Below are 21007 nucleotides of genomic sequence, written 5' to 3' on the forward strand. Positions count from 1 at the left end.
CATAAGAGATGTTGTGTTTCTTTGATATCATAACCCATGCAATTTCTCTGTGGCTGTGCAGTCAAATATAATCATCCAATTGGACCCTCGCTGGGAATACCCATTCTAATATCCATCCTAATTTTAATTTCTAACCACAAGAGTAAACCCAAGGCTTCTTTCACTCCGCAGCAGCTGCAGCACTTCACAGTTCTATCAGTAATTATAACTGTTTCATTGCCAGTGTGTGTTGCTATCAGTATGTGAGGCACATTCCACTTCCATCAGCCCTCCTCCCTACCAATTTCTGTCATGCTGTGAATTGCAATAGATCCCGTCACTTCCATTTGGCTTGTTATGCCACCTTAATGACCAAAGAAATTGGTCGCGTAACATTCAAATGACTCAGACACAAAACAGACACATTAAAGGAAGATAATGCTGATTTTGCTTTGAAAAGCTTTATTTATAATAACATTTAAAAAGTCATCCAGGGGGCAAGCGAATAAACAATAATCAGATTAAGATAATTTGCTGCTCTTGGCTCGGAGGTGAATACAAATGAGTCAAACAGGAGTTGCTTTAGTGTTCCGTGGGTTTACATGTACTTGCTCCTAACAGCAAAGTATGCAAGCACAGAGTAGTAACAATGCACATCTCTATCTCTAGCTGTCTCTAGACCACTGACCACCAGACCACATCTACCAGCATTTCCTGTGAGCTGCAGCACATGGTGAGAACACGCCACCATGGTGCTGTTCACAGCCTTTCCCAAGTACACAAGTGTAAGACTTGTTCTCACAGGGGAGTTGCTGCCAAGAACGGGTCACTTATTATGCTCTGTGTTCTGCGTTCGAGGCAATGTGGATTTGGTGTAAATTGTTTGAACTGTATTGGAGGACATTTTGTGACAGTCCAATTATACTGCAACTATGGCTAATGGGCATCTGCCAGAGTAGAAGGGGCATAAAGCTGCAGGCTAGGTGAGATGAAGTCATGACATGTCAAATTAAACATTAAATTGACCAATAAGTTGGATCAAAACATGAGGGTACAATCATTCATTTTTTAAAAACATTTTTAGCATTTTATCATGTAAAATCGCACACTGGTGCACAAATTAATTTAAAGAGTAAACCAATACGATCCCGACTGCTGTGATCAACATATATCACCATGTTACTGAAAGTGACATCTTTACGTAATAAAAGAGACAGAAAAATGTGCATGATGTGAGGAAGAGAGAAAAATGTGACAAACTGCAGCTGAGCATCAGAAAACAAAAACACACACAAGTTATTTCACTGTTCAAAAATATTTTCTTCTCTGATAAGATGTCGACTAGGAAAGTGAAATTCAGCACAGTGGCTGTGGGCTCGTAGTCATGCGTTCACCACAAAGGCTTTTTGAGGCTGGTCTTTCAAAAAATTCTATGAGAATCTCAATCCCTTTTTATTTGCGAGTTAGCTTTAATCATGTCTGGTAGCAGCAAGAGACTGACCTTTATGATACACTAGCTTTGGAGACATGGTGTGATAACTGGCACATTTAAGTCTTTGACAACAGTTCCAGGCCCCGATGTCTTCAGAAACAACAGCATAATAACTGAAGTCGATTAACCCATTTTAAAAAATGGTAATAACAATGTTTCTTGCCCTCATTCAAAGTGTAAATTCCCAGGTCAAAGTTCAATGGTAAGCCAGTTTTTTAGGTAACCAATGCAGCTTCAGTATCCATCTGTCTGTCCACTGCTTCGCCCTTTAGTGGGACATTTTTGTGCGTATCAAGTCTCACAATTACCGCTTTTATTCTAAGCTGTATCTACAATATCACACTGGCAGCACAGCAGTTCTGTATCACACAAACTGTATCTATGAGTGTGTTTGCTGGACTAATTCTGATAGTTTAAAGCTGTAGTGCAGAACTTCTGTGCGAGAGTAATTACACAAACACTGTCAATGCGTGCTTATGATGTATGAGGATGAGTTCAGCCCCAGGAGTACTCTTTTTTATTTATTTTTTTTTTTACCTTAAATGTTCCAGTGTGTGGGATTCAGGTGCATCTATTGGCAGGGATGGAACACGTTATTCATAACTAATAGCTGTTGTGATTCTGTTACCTTAGAATGAGCTGTTTATATCTACATGCAGAGCAGGTCATCTCCCACAGAGTCCGCCATGTTGTTCTACAGTAGCCCAGAACAGACAAATCAAACATTGGCTCTAGATAGCGCCTTTTGCGTCTTTGCATCGGCCACCATAGTTTTCCTCTATGCTTCCATTGGTTGCAATCTGCAACCTCACCGCTAGGTGTCACTAAATGCTACACACTAGACCTTTAATCCCTCTTCTACACAAGTTTGTTTTTTATCAGGACCATCCATTCCAGAAACTTTTCTTGGATGTTACTTAGGATTTTCTGCCATACTCCTAGCCACTGCTCCACTGCGATGGTCCATCCCTCCCTTGATGTAAAACACATCACTTCTGGTTCACCAGTCCACACTGACATCAGACACTGAACTCTGGTATACTGCGAAATAAAGAAATCTTTCTCTGGCAGCGAAGGACTTAGTGTTGTGTGAACTTGTTTGGCAAGGATGTAAATGTAATATACTTTCATGTACATGTACAAATCCTGCACTCCAGCTTTAAAGTGATATGTTATATGTTGGCCGTGAGAAGGTGGTAGTTCAATGCCCACCATACAAAAGGCATGAGGCTTAAAGTCGGACTTCAGAGTCCATGATGTAGACAAACATAAACACAGTGACTACTTTGCAAACTATTCCTACAAAACACAGAAATATCATGGCACATTTATCAAAGTGAAAAAAAAAAGCTCTAACGTTTCACCCAGTTAAGCCCATATTTGTAAGTAAATTAACTTTAACATTGCAGCTTCAACATTCCATGGAATGTAGCACTATATCAATAAAAATCAATGGTAAAAAAAATGATCACACAATCCATCCTAAATGTGGCGTATAAGACTTGCAGGTCTCGTGGCGAGTTGGCCAAGGCACTCAAAGGCACCATGACTGGTGGTAGAGGGGCCAGACAGACCAGGAGACGCAGCAGGAGCCAGACAAAGGTGATGTGGCCTACACACACAGGCACCACGCGGGGACAAACCCCTAGTCAGACTCTCTGTCCCTGGACTGACGCTTCATCTATAACCACTGCACCTCGAGGGAGCGGACATGACAGTAGCTCTTATCAGTGCTGACACCACGCCATGTGGAATTTAAAACATAATGAAGATGGCAACTGAGAAAAATGACTTCATATTTACAGCTGACACACACACATACAGTGCTGCATCCACCACCATACATAATCACACAGGTTCACACTGTAAAACTAAGCTGGTACACCTCCCATCCACTGACCGCCTACGTCTCCTCATTGCCATAATTTCAGAGAAGATTCTTCCCACCAGATGATGACAAACAGCATCCAGAGAGACATCCAGCAGCCACATCGGCAGCTTGCATTCATTTAAAAAAAGATTCTCCAGTTGCTGCCACTATAAATTATTATTGCAATATTTAATACTAAATAGGGTTTTATTTTTCAAAGATTATTCATCAGTATAAAATGAGCCATTCTCAATGGCTGCCAAGGCCCATAGATGCAACTAACATGTAAGCATTACAACTAGTGCCCCTCAGCAATATCCATATAACCTCTGATGTGCATAGTCCTGAAAAATAGCCTACAAATCTCTACAAATTGTGTGTGCTATTAATGTTTATTCTCACTCCAAACTAAGCTTTGTTAATGCACAGAGTCTGATTGGAATAGGCCACACATGACAGTACAGTGTGCTGCACTGGCTCAGCTAATGCTGCATGTTCTTCATGTTTATAATAACTGGAGAGAAAACAGTGACATCTAGTGCTCATATTCAGCAATATTCTTCGAGCTGATTTAGTTGATCAACAAAAAACAATTTACCACTTTTGATGGACCTAAACAGGACATATCTTTGGTCAGTTTTGTAGTTCTTGTTGCAGCGGGTACAACATATATGCACAAACTACTCTGAACCCTTGAATTCCTGGGGAAGAAAATGGTGTAAGAAAGAGAACACATGCAAACTCAAACAGCAAAACCCCAACTCTGTACACTGTGTTTTCTAATAAAATCACTCTCTCTCTGCTAGTGAACGGCTTTGAGCTGTGACTTTAAGATTCAGAGTAGACCCAGCCCCAAACTCTGTGGTGTGAGTGCATTCATTGGTTTCACTCTCATGTGTCTGTGTGTGTGTGTGTGTGTGTGTGTGCAATAATCAACTCTCAGCTTGTTGTGGTCACAGCACCACTGAGCTGTGGGGTCTAGCTCTGAGAGAAGTACTCAAGGACGAGGCGGAGGTGTCCCAGGCGGTCTTTGAGTGATGTCAGGGACAGGACAGTTGTTTGATAGGCAGGGTCCAGCTGGAGGACAGACAGCAGCCACCAGCACCAGGCCGGACCATCAGACGAGGCCTAGAGGATGGTTACAAAGAATTAGAAAGATATATGTGTCTCATGAAAATGGATAAAGTACCACACCATCCCATTAGCCTGTTCAGTACGAATCACTTGACATTACTGCTTCCCATCTTTTCATGCATCTTGTCATCTTGTAATGTAATGGTTTGGATTTCTACATTATGCTTGTCTAACATGCTAGCCAATGTTTTCCATTCCTTCAACTGCAACTATCCCTATGAACATAATGTCTGTTTTTATTGTTGTTAAGTTAATGGTACCACTAAGCAGTAACGGCAGCCTGGGAACCAGACAAATCTGCAAGCTTATGCTTTATTTGCTTTGACAGATTTGCAATTTGGCCTGGCGATGTCAGGCTACAGTAATGGAGCTCTGAGTGCAGTTTGAAAGGAAAACACTGCATTAGCATAAAACAATAACAACTTTTATTTTCCCTGTGAAGAATTAAGGCTCGTCCACACTAAGAACGATAACTATAACAATAACCAAACATATATTGTTTTAAAAGTCATTCTAACTCAAGTGGATGGCGGAGTCCACACAAAAAGTATAACAACAACAGTGGCAAACGGTGTCATTGGGATGCCTTTCAGAGCGATGAGCGACTGACAGCTAATCAAAATCAATGTCATGTTCAACATGGCCGATGACATTACTGAGAGACTCTTCATTATAGTTCAATAATAACACCCCTGTTTGATAAACGAAACAGTCTTTATAAAGACGCTATCACCAAGGACATCTGGGAAGCAATCTGGCTCACCCTTAGAGACAGTAGTAAGCGTTTTATTACTATTATTAATGGAGATGAAGAGACAATTATGAATAGCTACGGGTCATCAATATCCATTTCCTAAGCTGCCAACGCAGCTGGGGCATACAGCGCGTGCTTGGTGCCATTTTTAGCAGCTCATATGGTTATTGTTACAGTTATCTTTCTTGGTGTGGATGGCTCTCTATTTATTAAAAGCTAGTTTTAAATACTTTTTTATTACTTCCTAACATTAACAGATGGATGATGCAGGGACAAAACAGAATTCAAAGCAAAACAAAAGAAAAAAATAGGCTTTTCTTGAGGAAATGTTTGGTAGGGCTGCCCCCTGAAAGTCAAAGAGTCGAATCATGAGCCAAAGACCCTGCAGTCAACTGAGATTCTACAAACCGTAGTGTAAAACTTTGTAGTGTGCTTCTGGGGACATTTTGGTCCCCAGCTGCAGAGTTTAGCTGCAGACTGAGCGCTCTTAGCTTGCACGCTGCTCTCTGGTACAGGGAGCTGCAGACCCAGACCCAGGGTGAGTCTAAGTGAGATGGAGACGGCTGCCCAGAGGAAGAGAGGCTTTGTCGGGTCAGGCTCAGAGTAAATATTATCTTCTGCCTTCTGCTTAGAAGTTATGAATTTACAGCTCACAGGAACTATCTAGTGTCAGAAAAAAAATGTTGTAGCACATTTGCAATAGTGTAGTTAGCATGTATTAGCTCAGAGCGCTAACTTGGCTTGTTTGCTGTACTACATGAATGTCGCTTTCACCCTTAACGTCCCACTGAACCCCGTTCTCAACCTCTTTAACCTCCCGAGACCCAGCATCCTCATATGTCGACATCACATTTGGGTTTACTTGACTTTATACTTAATTCTTCTTACCTCAGACCTGTTGTCCTCATTCATGGACACTCTTTTGTGCCATCTAGTGGTAGTAAAAGGACAATACACTAAGCCGATCCCGACTCAAAAGTGGACAAGGTTCAAAACCTGGTCACATTTTGGTTGAAATTTTATGGTGGTTTAGTTTTGTTTGTAGTTTGATATGGCAACAAATTTGACCAATTTTAGCAACAGTGACAAGCTAAGACTAATTAGAAGTACTCATTTGAGGACATTGGGACTTTACTGTTGTCTCGTTTGAGGTCAATGGGACTTAATTATTGTTGACAAAGTTTCGTGTTTTTTACTTATTGGGTCCTACTGATCCCAAATAGCTAGGAGAAATAAAAAATGCACACAAAACAAACAAAACACACTTCTGCTAAGACCCCTACCTGAATGTCTTCCTCCTTATCTGGCATGGTGCCATACTGTCTGTTGATCTGCTCGCGAATGCGGCTGCCGAGGCGCTGGTACCAGTCCTGAGCCTGCTGATACACACTGTCATGGAGATGCTCCAAAAGCTCCATCTCACTACCATCAACCTGAACGAGGGAGGACGCAAAGACAGGAAACGGGTCAAGAGAGAGAAGAGGTCCAGTGATCACATTGTCATATTTTCAGTGTGTATCTTCTTGAAGTGCTAGTGTAGTTAGTGATCTCTGCATACTGACCTTGAGGTCCTCCAGGTACTCGATATCAGCAGTGTGGTAGCCATCCCGCTGACCTCTCTTAAGCACCCTGAATCTGCTGCCACCCACTGTGTCCACAAAGGACCGCCCATCAGGCAGCAGCTCCAGACTGAGGATCTCCAGCATGCAGCCATAGTCTGCAAACCTGAGGGCCATTATTTCATACACATTTATTTACATCTTAATGTGATTGTTGCTGTATTAGTCAAAACAAAACTGAGTAGAATTTCTTATATTCATCGTAGTGCATGGACCAGGGATAGGCAACATGTGGCCCCGGAGCCACATGCTGCTCTTTAGCCCCTCTCCAATGGCTCTGACCAAATATTAGGCGACATGGAAATGAATGACGGATATTTTTGAACATTTTATTTGTCATTTATCATTGTTGTAGGCCTACAGTGATTCTTACATGATCAAATTGTAAAAATGTGTAACCTATAGGCCTCCAACAAATTTAAAAATTGTTTTACCTTTTTTTCAACTAAAATGTGAGCCATAGCTATGTCTACAGCCTGGCGCCTTTTCACTAAATTTTGCCAGACATCAAGAGTGGTGGCTTGTCTTGAGTCTCCTTAGCGAAGCTAGCTGTGGATTCCAAATCCAAACGGAAAAGTCTTGGAAGAAAATATTGATTTTAATAGTGCATACAGATTAGTTTACTTTCTTTTCAAAGATATTTTTTGGGCCATTTTGCTTTAAATAGACAGGATAGGTAGGCGTGAAGGGGGGAGAGAGAGAGGGGATGACATGCAGCAAAGGGCCACAGGCTGGACTCAACCCGGGCCGCTGCGGCAACAGTCTTATACATGGGGTGCCTGCTCTACCACTAACCGACACCCCAAGATTAGTTTACTTTCTCTGCAAGGTACCAAATATTCACAGATACTGCAGAGTAGCTACCTTATGATAAAACATATTAATGATTAGACCTATTAGTGGTGTTGATAAGCTAATTTAGATTTAATAAGCCTGGTATGCCTTTATTAAAAGGTTCAAATATATTTTGAGGGTTCAGACAGATTTAATTAATTTTTTGGACCAAAAATGGCTGTCTTCTGGTAGAAAATGTTGCCCCTGACATAAATACATTACTGTTGAGCCAAAAATGTATTCAAACTTTTTATATTTTGTACCTTTTTTTCTAGGGACCATCACATAAAATATGAAATAGTTCATGTACACACATTTTGTATCTAAAAATGGCATGGAAACTTATATAAAAACAAATTCAAACCTTAGGGATAGGGATAAAATGGCTTGGAAATCACTGAGGTCATCAAACTCTTACATCAACCACAGAGAGCTAGGCAGGCCTGCTACCTTTTATTCGCTGACTTTAAAAACATGTTAACAACTACTTTATCTACATTGTCAACAAGAAATGCCTCATCTTGGTGTAAGCTCAGCAAAGCATCTTCTCATTGCCATTTATGTCATTATGTGAGTGGGAAACAATAGTAAAGTTTTAATGAAGGATTTTTTTCTGCAATTTTTTCTGCAAAGCTTTATAAACTTGCACAATCAAAATAATGAGCTGCAGAAACAAAATGCTTTCCTAGAACATTATTCTGCAAAATATTAGCATATTTTAATATTAGTTTAGATAGATATTTATCAGTAATCATGTTAGGAACCATGACAACATAAAGTAAAACTAGGAGCAAATATCTGGTGGAGGATGGAACTGTCCAGCAGATCTCACACCAGATTGGTGACCATGCTGCTATTGCTCGCCCACTCAGGGTCACTTATGACTGGGTTAAACTTTGCCCACTGTGCTGACAATCCCGTCAGGCTCCACCTCGCCTGCTGTGAGCTTCACGGTTTGGGAAATGTCAAACACAGTCTCTCAATGCCAGTACAGTCGGGTCAAAATAACTGCCCACTTGCGTAGATGCACAGGGTCTTCGTCTCACCTGGCTTAAAACTGGCTATACTTTTATGCCACTTAAGTTTAATATCTACGCAAATCCAAATTTTCTGATTAAATAAGATGCTATGGATAATTAAAACAAAAAAAAAAGTAACTGCATACCCCTTGCCATGCTCATAGCTGCACATGCCAAACTTCTTGGTGCCAGTCTCCATGCAGCGACGCATCATCAGCCGGTATCGAGGCTCAAAGATGTGCAGGGGGCAGGGCACTCCAGGGTAGGCCACCGTGCAAACGAATATAGGGATGTCTTTAGTTAGACTACAAAGGAAAAGACAAGGTGGGAAAGAGAAGACACAAAAATAAGTTGGAGGCAGGGAGAAAAAGAGAACTGTGGGAATACTGTAAATTGCAATTAGAGTTGCCAGAATGAGTCACAAGTGTAGACTGTGTGAGGTGGGTGCTTACTTGGACAGTTCAGCCATCTCAGCTTCATGGACCTGTTTCCTCTCGGCCAGCTGTGAGGGAAAAAGGCGGGTCATGATGTCCTGAAGCAGAACTGTGGGGTTGTACTTCCTGTTTTTAAAGTACTGGGAAGAGAAATGTGAGAGCAATCAGCCATGATGCCAACATTATGACACTTATATGCAATGATACATAATACATGTTGCAGTAAAACAATTCAGCGGATTACAACAAATAAAGTATGTAATTAAGCCCTGCAATGCATCATGAAATATAGGTTTATTAATGAGGATCCTATTTTAATGTGGTCTCAGCTGTATGTGCATGAAGATAAATGCATACACATAGCTGGTATGACAATATTGTTATTACAGATCATTCATCACATCCAAAACACTGGAATGAGGAACCAGGAAGTTCTATTGTCCCATAGCTTTATGCGACAGGGTTCCCACACTTTCTAAAGATCAAATTCAAGGACTATTCAAAGACAATCCAGGCCTGATTCCCTTTAAAATTCAAGGACCCAACATGACATAGTTTTAAGTACTGTTACAACACTAAGAATTTTTATTATGAGAAGTAGCAGGTTGTACAGAAGCTCGCAGACAACAATTAAAAAGACAGAGAGGCTTGAATGTGTGAAGACGTCTCAGCTGTGCAGTGTGACAATATCAAAAGAACTTCAACTTGCATTCTTGCAACAAAAATATATATTCAAACGGTTTCAACAATTCGTATTTATGTCTGTTTTCAAAAACTTGCTTTCTTGCCTCAAGTTCACAAACTTCCAAGCGTTCCAAGCACCAGTGGGAACACTGATGTGAAATTGGTCGCAGATGAGGTGTATGAAAAGTCAAGTATGATTAGTAGAAAACTATTTGTTCCCACACTTCCACAAAGCTGCTGCTACATCTCAGCATGCCTCGGCTAAATTTGGTGTTACAGCCACAGAGCGGAGGCAATAACGAGGCATTAAAAATCAAGCATCTTTTAAAAGTGGTCAAAAACAGGATCTGGTGCCCATTTTCTCCCTATTAAGCTTAAAATAGATGTATCGGAGTGTCTGTAAGTGGTTACCTCTTGTAGTGGCTGTTTGCAGAGTGGACAGCGGAGGTTGTGATCCAGACTCCGCTCTATGCAGTTTTTACAGAAGGTGTGACCACAGGGAGTAGTGACTGGCTCGAAAAACAACCTTCAGAGGACAGAGGAAGATGCAAGTTAAAACTACAAGTTAAAACAGCTTAGCCGAGGATGGAGGTTGAAGCTATCTGTGCAGTAGTAGCTTTAAGTCTAGTTGGTGCTTTGCCAAACAGAAAGAGAGAGAATAGAATCAACCTGACATAGGACACTACAGCAGAACCAGCACAGACAGCAATGCATTATTGATTAGAGCGGATACTCCAGGACACTGACCTGATGCAGAGAGGGCACTCAAAGTCTGACACAGTAAGAACGCTCAGAGTTTTCTCTCTGCTGCGCCCACTTTCACCTAAGACACACAGAGAGAAGAGACTTTAAAGCTTTATGACGAGTTTGTCCCGCTGAGGAAGAAAAAGCAATTATTATGCAATTTCAAACCATCTGGTGGGTGTTTCAGTAAAAGCTGTTTGTAGTGACAGTGACAAAGATGATTCATGATGAGGACAATGATGATGAAGATGGCAGTCGATTTATAATAAACGTGTGTGTGCTGGTGTGTGCATACCCATGCCATGCCCATCTTCCTTCCTCATCATCATCTCCTCGTCCTCCTCGGCGGCAGGGAGGAAGGAAACAGCTTGGCAGAGGCTGAGGCAGCACTCAGTACCCGTGTCATGCTTCACCTTGGAGCCCTACAGACACACAGTTGCATCAGTTAGGATGTGCAGCGTGTTTACACTTCGAGCATTAAAGTGCACGTAAGAGCTGTTAACATTCTCCTCGCCTGCTGTGCAGAGCTCACCTGGTGTGACTCTCTCCTTCCTTTTCCATCTCCATCATCCCCACGATGTTTGAGGCCCTCTGGGTGAGTAGGCCCCTGGGAGCCGCTGAGGCTGGTGATGGGGCAGGGCCCTTTCAGGTACTCAGACACAACTTGCAAGATGCACGGCACCTCGTCCGGCACTGCCATGCCCTCCGCCTCCAGGATCTGCCATTTGAATCCAATCATAAAGGTATTTAGATAAATATATTTGTTTTCAGTGCTGCAAACTAAAATCCAATAAAAAAAGTTATTAAAGGCAGAAATTGGAAGTATGTAATGCATGTAATCTAAAAGTATCAATACATCTACTATTACTAACACCACTACTACTTATGATAATAATACCATTAATAATAAAATAATAAAATATAGGTAGGAAGAATAAATCCACAGTGTCAAAACTCCACACAGACTGAAACTTTACTTACAAGAAAAACTTTTTAAGCAAAGAAAAATTAAAATCTAATGGAAAAACTACATAATTTGGCTCCTCATATGAACTACAATGTGAAATGGAAAAATCACACACTCAGACCAGATTCCATCTTTTTAAAATTTATTTAAACTCATCATTTATCAAACTGAGTTAATCGATCACCTCACAGAGCTGTAGCTGATGTGCGCAGGTCAGTTGTGACCTCATGGAGAAATCTGTTTATACCGCGGCACTAACAAGGTGGCAGCAGCTCAGTCCATAAGGACTTGGGTTGGGAACTGAATCAAGTCCCTGTTGGGACCAAATACAGAGTGTGGACTGATAACTGGAGAGGTGCCAGTTTGCCTCTTGGGTTCAGTGCCTTTGAGCAAGGCACTGAACCCCAACTGCTCAGGACGCCTGTCCATGGGCAGCCCCCTCGCTCTGACATCTCTCCACTTAATGCATGTATAGGTCCTGCTTGTGCATGTGTGTGTATTTCGGGCCTGTGTGTATATGACAGCCAAATTGAAACATGTTATTTGTCAGTCTGTATCTCACAGCGCTGCTATTTTCTCAAAAAAAGAAAAGAAAAAAGGCAGATGCAACTGTATAATCCCACATCTTTCACTGAAATTCTCGGTGTAACTTTACACTAAATAATTAATGAGCGGTCATTGACAAACCTTCTTGATCTGGCTCTTTGCAGGAACAAAGTCAGCTTGAAGTTTTAGGCAACGATGGAACTGGATGAGGGCGTCTGTCTGCTGACCCATTTCCAGCAGTACATTCCCTTTACGAAAGAAGCCCTGCACAAACAGAGGAGTGACATCAGCACATCACTGCCCGCAGGAGCAAATGACACGTCTAAATCACTCACCACAGAGAACATAACAATCTGACACTATTAGTGTCACTAATCCGTTTATCTGAATTAAATTGTAGCATGATAGCACTTATTAATTCCTACTTTTGCTGTTGGCTAAATGTTAAATGGTGAAAATTTTAAGTGATATAACACATCTCTGGAAAATAATGAAGCAATATCAATGATTACATCAGTGTGGATTTCTGCATTTGCAGTGAGTGATGAAATGACGTCATGACATAAGTAGCTGTTTGCATAACTTTGTAAATGACATAACATCAATACAAGCAGAGAAAATCGCTCTCTAAAGGGGGTCAGCTTCGCACACTAGGTTAAAAACTAAAATAAAATAAAAATGCATGTTACAAAACCAACAAGTGGAGAACATGTTGGGTTTAATTCAGCACAGGAGTGAACTGACGTAGGAGCAGCTTTAAATCTGGCATTGTTAATAGAGAATTTTAACAGATTCGTTTGTGTTGAAAAAGTCTCTCACCTCAGTCCAGTTGGGACGAAGGCAGCAGAGGTAGTCGAGGTCCGTCAGAGCGTCAGAGAAACGCATCAGGCCCCAGTTAGCTTCAGCTCTGTACAGTTTCAAGCTCTGATCGTCTGGGACTAAGAATGCAAAAAAGGAGAGAGGCGAGAGAGTAAGAAAAAAAGAGAGGAGATATAATTTGCTCAGACTCTATTTAAACATGTTTCTACATAAAAACATTCACCATGTCATGACAGGCATGGAGCAACCTGCATAACAAGTGGTTCTGCTTGCTTTGAAACATAAAAGGAAAACCAAACAGTGCACAGCAAGGCGTTACTGATCTGCATTAAAATTTGCACAAGCCTGTAAGAGTGTTACAGGTCTCAGATTGGCACAAATATCAGTTAATGGTGAGTTCAGGTGACATGAGAGAAAACTGCAACAGTATCTAAAGACATATTTTTCTTCAATGAAGCATCAGGTTAGATTTGTACACAGAGAAGTTCAAACTCCTAAAGTTAACACTGAATTGCAATTGCATAAATGTCGTCCATTTCTGTTGATGTTTAACTGTGCTTCTGCGTCAGGTAAAATAAATGTTTCATTACACCCGTCGACACCAGTATGTGCACGTGTGCATTCAAGGTTCAAAGCGTTACCTAAAGCTGTTGCTCCAGTCAGGCCATGTTTATTGACAGTGTACAGGTCTTAATGATTACATAAAGTGTTTGACAATGCCCACATTATGATATAACAAATTAAAAAGTCAAAACACGACCTCAGACCTCCAATGACAAGAGAAAAACTGATGTAAACAAATCTGCCCGGAGATCATTACACAAGAACCGAGAGGGCGGGAGCAGCAGCGTTTAATTGGGTTGGCAGGGATGGCAAACATGTAGGTAATTCAACAGTATGCTGATTCACTGTAGCACAAACACTCCCACGATCCCCAGGACACCTACTGACTAGATAAACTCATCTAGGGCAGAAATTGTCCCTCTTACCTCCTTGCTGCTGCGTGAGGAAAATAAGGTCAAATGCACACACAGAGGCGAGTGCAGAGGATCAGTGACTGTACAGATAAGGTCGTAGAAAAGATTTGTTTGCAGGGGTGTTTCTAGGAAAATGTTACAACACACACTCTTAGCCCTTCCCTCCTTTTCCAACCATGATTTGACAACAGAAAGGTACAGAAAGCTTGCTCAAAAAACAGGAATTGCCTCAGCTTGTGTCCAGTATTATTTTCCAGTCAACAGCTGTTACAGCTGCTATCACTGCCCCTTACACTGTGTGTCACAGAGAGACGCATGTTAAACCAGACTAATGCAGGTTAACTTCATTTAAAGCGGCACAAAACATTAGTGTAAGTGTTTGCCCTCCTGCCTAAATGGTTAAATATGCAAAGTTCTTGCTGTAGAGGAAGGAAGGAGCATGTGGAGACTGTTTACTGACCCAGTTATAGGGGAGACTGGGGTTGGTTGGCACACTTTTCACTCTCTGCTGTGTTTCTCTGACATAATCTATGTTAGAATAGTCAAACCAGCAGCAAATGAAAGGTTAAAGTCTTGGCTTTAAAAATGTTTAATGTGCATAAATGGTTTTAAAAATTAAGTGATTTGTGATTAAAGTGAAGTTGTGCTTTTGTGCCAACCAGGCCTATCACAGGGTTGGCTGGCAGACATTATGGACGTTAAGGACACAGTCAATAGAAACAGTTTGAACATTTAATTCAAACAAGAACCAGAAAACATTAACATCCAACAGAATAAGTTTAAATTTAAGTTTATTTCCTTTATTAATCCCCCTGAGGAGAAATTCAATAATTCTTCCTTTCAAAAAAGTTAAGCAATCCATTAGTAGGCATATCTAATTACTTTTACCACTGACCATTCATAGTGATAAAAAAATCAATGCAAACATTGTTTTTAATCTTTAAAAATAGTTGTAGTCTCTAAAATACAGGCACAATTACAACTGTTGATTTTTTTTTTCAACCTAGACTCACAAGTCAGTCTTTAGATGCTTTGCTTAACTAAAGACTGACTTTCTCCCTGATTTTGTGTTTAGATGGGCGGATACAATTTCAGAGGTTAAAAATCTCCCTACGTTGCAGAACCAATAGTAAATCCACAGGGCGGTCCTGCGGTGGCTCGCTGAACTCTTGTGCTCGTAAACATAGTCCAACTGCGTTAAAAGTTTTAAACAAAGTTACTGTAAGACCTTCATTTCCACAATCTTGTGGACTGAGCACACGTTTGATAAAACGGAGGTAAATCTCTTGGCAACCATTTTCAAGCTCGGACGAGAAAAGGGGGAGTGCACATTTCCGGGAGGGCGTGTCCTTTTAGAAAATGCAAGAGGCGTTGCTTTGTTGCTGGCCGTTTTCTCGGGTGTGTTTTAAGCACACTTTAGAAAGGAGTGTCCCCAGACTATCAGAAGGTGGAGATATCTGATTGTCTGGTGGCAAGACTAGTGCCAACCAACCCTGCTCACATTGGACCCAAGTCTGTGATCAAATTATGTGAGTCAGCTGCCATCATTATCACAGACTTTCAAATCTTACATCAAAATAAAGCTGGTTCCTTTGTCTATTAACCAGGAGTAACACTTTTCCAATATCTCTGTCTAACACAGTTTTATAAAAAATTTAGTCCACAGACCACTTTTTCACTTTCAATACTATTTAACTAAAATGTCACTCTCACCAAAACGTTGACTTTCAGATGTTTCAACATAGTAGATGAGTGCAGGTGAAAAAAGAGAGAACATCTTTATGTTATTTTTTTGTGTCTGAGCTATGTGCCATCCAACCCCGGTCTCCCCTAGACTACATTCAGGTCATCAATAGCCTGAGACATTGGATATGTGCTGAAGACACCAACTTTCCTCTTGTATTTCTCATCACACCTCACTGCTGAGCACCTTATGAGCGGATCAGGATGCACCACCAGTCATCATCGCTGGGCACCAGTCCAAACTGTGTGCAGTGCGTAAAAGTGGGACTCCAAACTGCCTGCCTCCTTATCAAAGTATCATCTTAGGTAACTGTTCAAACAAGCACACCTGCGGGCATTCCCTTTAACACTGAACCTACATGCACACTGAACCTACATGCACACTAAACTAACCTGTGTATTGTTTCTGCTGTTGTAATGATGTTGTGCCGGTACCCCTTACCTAAATGCAGCCCCTCGTTCGCGATGCGTAAAGCTTCCGAGAACTCGTTGGCCTTGAGCTTCTCCAGTATATGGCACTTGGTCTTTGTCTCGTCGGGGCAGCACTTCTCCACCACGCTGATGAGCAAGACATTGTTCTTCATGCTTTTCACCTCTCGTTGTTTTAACCTCTCTTTGCACGACGGGCATTTGGACGGGAGGTAGCCCCCGACGCATCTCCGGCAGAACGTGTGGCCGCACGACATGGTCACCGGCTCGCACATCAGGAAGAGACAGAGCGGACACTCCAGCAGATCCATGGTGGATGGGTTATGTCACCAGAAACAACGTCCCGCGGGAAGATCTGTTGCTTTTGTCGTCAAAGCAATGCGGACGGAGAGGCTCGTCTGTGTAATAGTATTGCATGGACCATTTAAATAACACACTTGACAGCTAAGCAATACAGTAAACGTGTCCCTTCTTGTGATCACATCTGCCCGAACCCGACCGGTTTGTGTCTAGCTAGGCTACTGCTAATCTGAGCTGTCATATGCTCACTTTACAAATTCCCTTTGCAAATTAAAATGCGCCCATTGACACTATCTATTTCCAGCCCAAACTTAGTCTTTGGATTGGCACACATAACGCCTTCCCTTTACGAGCAGGTTAAATCAAACAAAACTCAGCTTCCAGTGAAACGCGCCGTTTTCCTCGCGCTCCTTAAAGTCCTTAAACGCAACACGAAGCACAGCAGAATATGTTCGCATTAATATTATTCTTTTTTAATACTCCGTGGCCGCTTTTAACCCCTTGCGACGTATCCACAGCCACAAAGCTGGGTTACTGTGTAACACCATTACATTACATAAATAAAGACCACGTGACGCAGCAGCGCGCCATCCGATTGGACGACAGGATGGCTTTCCGCCCTGTTGTGAAACCCAAGGATGCCGAGTTTCATAACATAATTCCTGCGACAAAAGTTGTTGGCATTTTTAATCGGTGTTACAAAAACATCTGGGCGGGACACGAGTTAATAGACATGTACTTCAAGTCACTGGAGTATTAATAATTCAACCCAAGACGGCAGGATATGGAAATGACCCTGTCGCTGTGTAGGGAATCCCAGCAGAGGATAATAACAGGCAGGGGGCGGGGTGGCAGGATCATGACATGAACCACGTCGTGCTCATCCTCGGTTTTATGCTTACATACCCGAAAGATTAAGCAACGTTTAAACATAGCAACATTTTGTTATGTTACAGAAGGAGCTAACAAGTCTCTGTGGACGTGCAAACTGCACACACAGGCGTCACTTGCTGTTGACGTTGTCTGTGGTGTTACACACACATGGCAGGACAATGCTGCAGAGCAGAGCAGTGGATAAAATAAACCTCTGAACATCTGTTACACAAGTCAGTGCATGTAAGGTGGAACCTGTCCCTGGGAAGCCATTCTGGGTCAGTGAAATGAGGCTGGAGTCTGCAGTCGGCCACACACAGACACTTCTTTGACTCACATTATTACAGCCTGCTGCCTGTGTAACAAACATCCTTTGTAGAGCATGTGCATAAGGGAACTGAACTTTGCTGTACGCAATGCACACGTGCCTACGTGAATCTGTCTTACATCACATTAGTCATAGAAGTATGTATATTTCAATATTAAAATACAACCCAAAACTTTGGCTCTGTGTTTCAATATGGAAATTAGGATCCCTCTAAGTAGATGCGTGCTTTGTCATCATTAAACAAGAGCTGCAGCTGCTGCTGCTGGAGGAAACTGTTACACAAACAAGGCCACAAAACACTGGTTATTATATTATATAAGCGCTTCCACAAAAAGCTGGAGTGAAAGGCTTTAGGGAGGGGTGACTGTAACTACGGTCTGTAAAAACTAACCTTTCCACTTTTACTACAACAGAAGTGTTCAAGGTGTGTGACAAGACTAAGATGCTTTGTGATCCTGATGAAATGTCTACATAAATAATGGATTCCCTTCAACACTGATGGTTTAATGAACACTTTCATCACAGCTGTACTGCAATAGGAATTTTCTTTATTGGATTTATTACAAAAAAAAAAACTGATCGGTGTCATATTTACATTCTCCAAATATCTTCACAGAAACTCTTAATAATATCTACATAATGGCTTTTAAAATAAAATACCATTCAACTCCAGGCCCAGTGAAAACACAGCAAACATTTTCATACTTAGACTCTTAAGTACAGCATACAAAAAAACAAAGAGAAACAGTGAAAAAAGAAACACAACTACGCATCAGAAAACTTAAGCAATTTCATCAATAATACTGCACATGGCAGCATCCTTGTCCCATATTTTGTCCCTCTTAGAAGCTGGGGCGCTCTTGTCCTGGTTACCTGCTGCCATACAGCTGGCACCTGCTTCCTCTACATCCATTGGTTCAGTTTTCAGTCTAGGGGCCTGCCCAGATGAGCAACCAACACTAGCCGCTGCAGGCACACTCCTTGTCCCATCGCTAGCACCATCCGAACCCTCCATCTGTGGTAAGTCATCAGGTAAGGACGCAAGGCACCCCTGGATCATCTCCACTACCCTCTCCAGATGTTTCTGGAACCTCTCAGCTGTCTCTAGCCTCTGTCTCTTCTGCACCTCCATCATCACCCTCAGTGTCTCCCTGGCTTGATGCGGCCTGTACTCATTTATCAGATGGTGCATATGAACAAACAGAAGCTTCAAGTCCTCAAGCTTCTCTTCACGCTTTATACTGCCGGGGCTTTTGATAAGGATGTCCAGAAGGTCCAGAAAGTTCACGAGAATGGACATGTTGAGCTTCTTAAGCTCCCTTTTGTGGTCAAACTGCATAGGATGGAGCCTCTCAATACCTTGGCTCTCTAGTGGCCGGATGATGAGGTCGTCACACTGGAACTGGTTACCAAACATCATGTAGTTGTCTCTGATGGGTGGAGGTGGCTTAGGAGCCAGACCTTTGCGGATGTTTTCATCTGTGTATTCTTTGATGTACTGCATAGGCGGAGGGGGCAGTGCACTGACCTGCTGTGGTTCACCCATGATGCTGATCTGAAACAGTAACAGTAAAATGTTAATCTACTTGCCAAGCAAAACAGTCCCTTTTTAAAATAAGAAATAAGTTAAAATGTGTGCACCAGTTGTGAGTTGAGGACCACTTAGGGTTTCCTCTGTACATGTTAAAAAGTAACACGCATAGTAATACGTTCATAGCTTACAGCAGTAACAGAGTCAGTCTAATGCTTTACAATAGGTGGTGATACTATCACACAAAAATACTGTATTAAAAGTATTTAAAAAGCTAGGTGCGTACCAGTTGTGCAACACTGGATTGCTTTAGTCAAGTCCAGCTATATGAATTAAGGGTATATGCACTAATTGTATTAAAGCAGTAATGTGTATGTAAACTTAACCTTTATAACTGTGGCCAGTCCAGTGTTTTTTCCATCTTTAAATACTCCTATACTGAATATTTTGATTTACTGTAATGCTATGTGTTTAATGAGATTCTCATGGTATTGTATGTAAAAGTATGGACATACAGATTAAGCTGTAACTGCAGCTTTCACAAAACAAAGAAGAAAAAAAACACATTTTTCACTTACTGTGTGATTCATTTTGCACAACTGGAATTATATATCTTATTCAGCTAATGTACCAGTAAAGTTACCTTAAAGACTGTGACCTATTTAAATGCAGTTATTATGTTCAGTTACTTCGTTAGTTTCCACCTCTGCAAATCGAGGCAACATTTGACTCCACCATCGGAAATCAACACCAATAGAGCAGTTGCCTCCATTGCTCCATCATAGTACACAGGGTTAAACATGCACTATCACTGCTACTGCCATTATTTCATTAATATTTTATTTTTTACTGACACTTTAACTGCGCTGACACCTTCTATTGCTGCTGCTTTTAACTTTTTATGTGTGTATGCATTTCTAATTGTTCTTACACCGAGGAAAGCAAACTGAATTTCATTGTACATTCTGTGTAATGACAGTAAAGACTGATTCATTGATTCATTCATTCAGAAGCGGCAAGATATTCCCCGTGTGAAGTATGAAAGAACAAAGTTAGCCTGCTAGCTGTCAGTACGGGTGAGGGCTAACATAACAAGCGAGCGATGCTAGTTACGTTAGCAACTGTTTGCCATATAACTTGTAATCAAATATCATCATTTACTATCTAAAACGTGTATTTACGTAAATGGATGCGTAGCTCCTCTCCTCCTCTTGTCTACAATCAGACGTACCGCTAGTCGTTAGCAGAACCACTGCGCTCTAGAGAAATACGCAGCTAACCAGCTATGTAGCTAGTGCTACATAGCAGTAACGTTACTTCTGCTAACCTCTGCTAACTAGTTACGTCGGAACCGCAAACTGTCTAACAAAATAAGCGCATTAAAATACAGCAAATGTACTTATACACACCTCTTAAATGGTTCCTCTGTTGGTAAATGTAGACTGTAGATATGAAATGTCACAGAGGTTTCTAACCGGACTATTAGCTCATGACTAGCTTAGCTCCTTCCATCCACTGACATGAACGTTTGTCTGTGTCCCATTTTCATTGGCTGAACTGTCCTCGTGACATTTGTTTGGCCGCGCGGATTGGACCGTACCGGAAGAGCGAACTAAAAGCTGATTGGTCGTAACAGTCGGAAGTATGATAAATGATTTGTTCGCTAATACAGCTAATATAAAAATAGTTTTGTAACGTTTGTTAAAGCAAGACTGTTCAAAAAATAGTGTTGTTAGAGATATAAAGTGAGAGGTAAGCTTCTTTTCACGGTATAATTTGTGGCTTGGTGATTAGAAATAATTTCTGTCCCTTATGATATCAAAAAGTGCATTTAACTAACCTACGTACCTACTGAAATAACTTCTGACGCAGGTTTTTAAACCTCATTCATACCAGTATTCTACGCCAAAGACTTTTCCAGCAAAATTGCC

General features: G+C 41.4%; 2 protein-coding genes across 2 annotated transcripts; both read right to left on the reverse strand.

The window, feature by feature from the left end:
- Window positions 1-440: 440 nt before the first annotated feature.
- On the reverse strand, window positions 441-16889 carry lonrf1 (LON peptidase N-terminal domain and ring finger 1). The gene is made up of 12 exons (XM_049585611.1): window positions 16058-16889; window positions 12896-13014; window positions 12218-12340; window positions 11096-11281; window positions 10859-10985; window positions 10567-10642; window positions 10231-10345; window positions 9154-9275; window positions 8848-9006; window positions 6792-6954; window positions 6513-6662; window positions 441-4469 (listed from the first exon to the last, which is right to left on the reverse strand). The coding sequence occupies exons 1-12, from the start codon at window positions 16353-16355 to the stop codon at window positions 4320-4322; spliced, it is 1788 nt and encodes a 595-aa protein (XP_049441568.1). The 5' UTR covers window positions 16356-16889; the 3' UTR covers window positions 441-4319.
- Window positions 16890-18081: 1192 nt separating this feature from the next.
- On the reverse strand, window positions 18082-20623 carry med7 (mediator complex subunit 7). Its single transcript, XM_049585661.1, has 2 exons — window positions 20486-20623; window positions 18082-19100 (listed from the first exon to the last, which is right to left on the reverse strand). Exon 2 carries the CDS (start codon window positions 19089-19091, stop codon window positions 18327-18329), a length of 765 nt encoding a protein of 254 aa, XP_049441618.1. The 5' UTR covers window positions 19092-19100; window positions 20486-20623; the 3' UTR covers window positions 18082-18326.
- Window positions 20624-21007: the final 384 nt, after the last annotated feature.

This window comes from Epinephelus fuscoguttatus, linkage group LG9 (assembly GCF_011397635.1).
Source record: "Epinephelus fuscoguttatus linkage group LG9, E.fuscoguttatus.final_Chr_v1".
NCBI lineage: Eukaryota > Metazoa > Chordata > Actinopteri > Perciformes > Serranidae > Epinephelus > Epinephelus fuscoguttatus.

What these genes read in the sequence shown, in the direction of transcription:
- lonrf1 (XM_049585611.1), bottom strand. Translation starts at nt 16,355, where the DNA reads ATGGATCTGCTGGAGTGTCCGCTCTGTCTCTTCCTGATGTGCGAGCCG. An exon ending in TTCGTCCCAACTGGACTGAG is followed by an intron (nt 12,341 to 12,895) that starts GTGAGAGACTTT and finishes CTGTTTGTGCAG; the next exon opens with GGCTTCTTTCGTAAAGGGAA. An exon ending in AGTACCTGGAGGACCTCAAG is followed by an intron (nt 6,663 to 6,791) that starts GTCAGTATGCAG and finishes TCCCTCGTTCAG; the next exon opens with GTTGATGGTAGTGAGATGGA.
- med7 (XM_049585661.1), bottom strand. Translation starts at nt 19,091, where the DNA reads ATGGGTGAACCACAGCAGGTCAGTGCACTGCCCCCTCCGCCTATGCAG.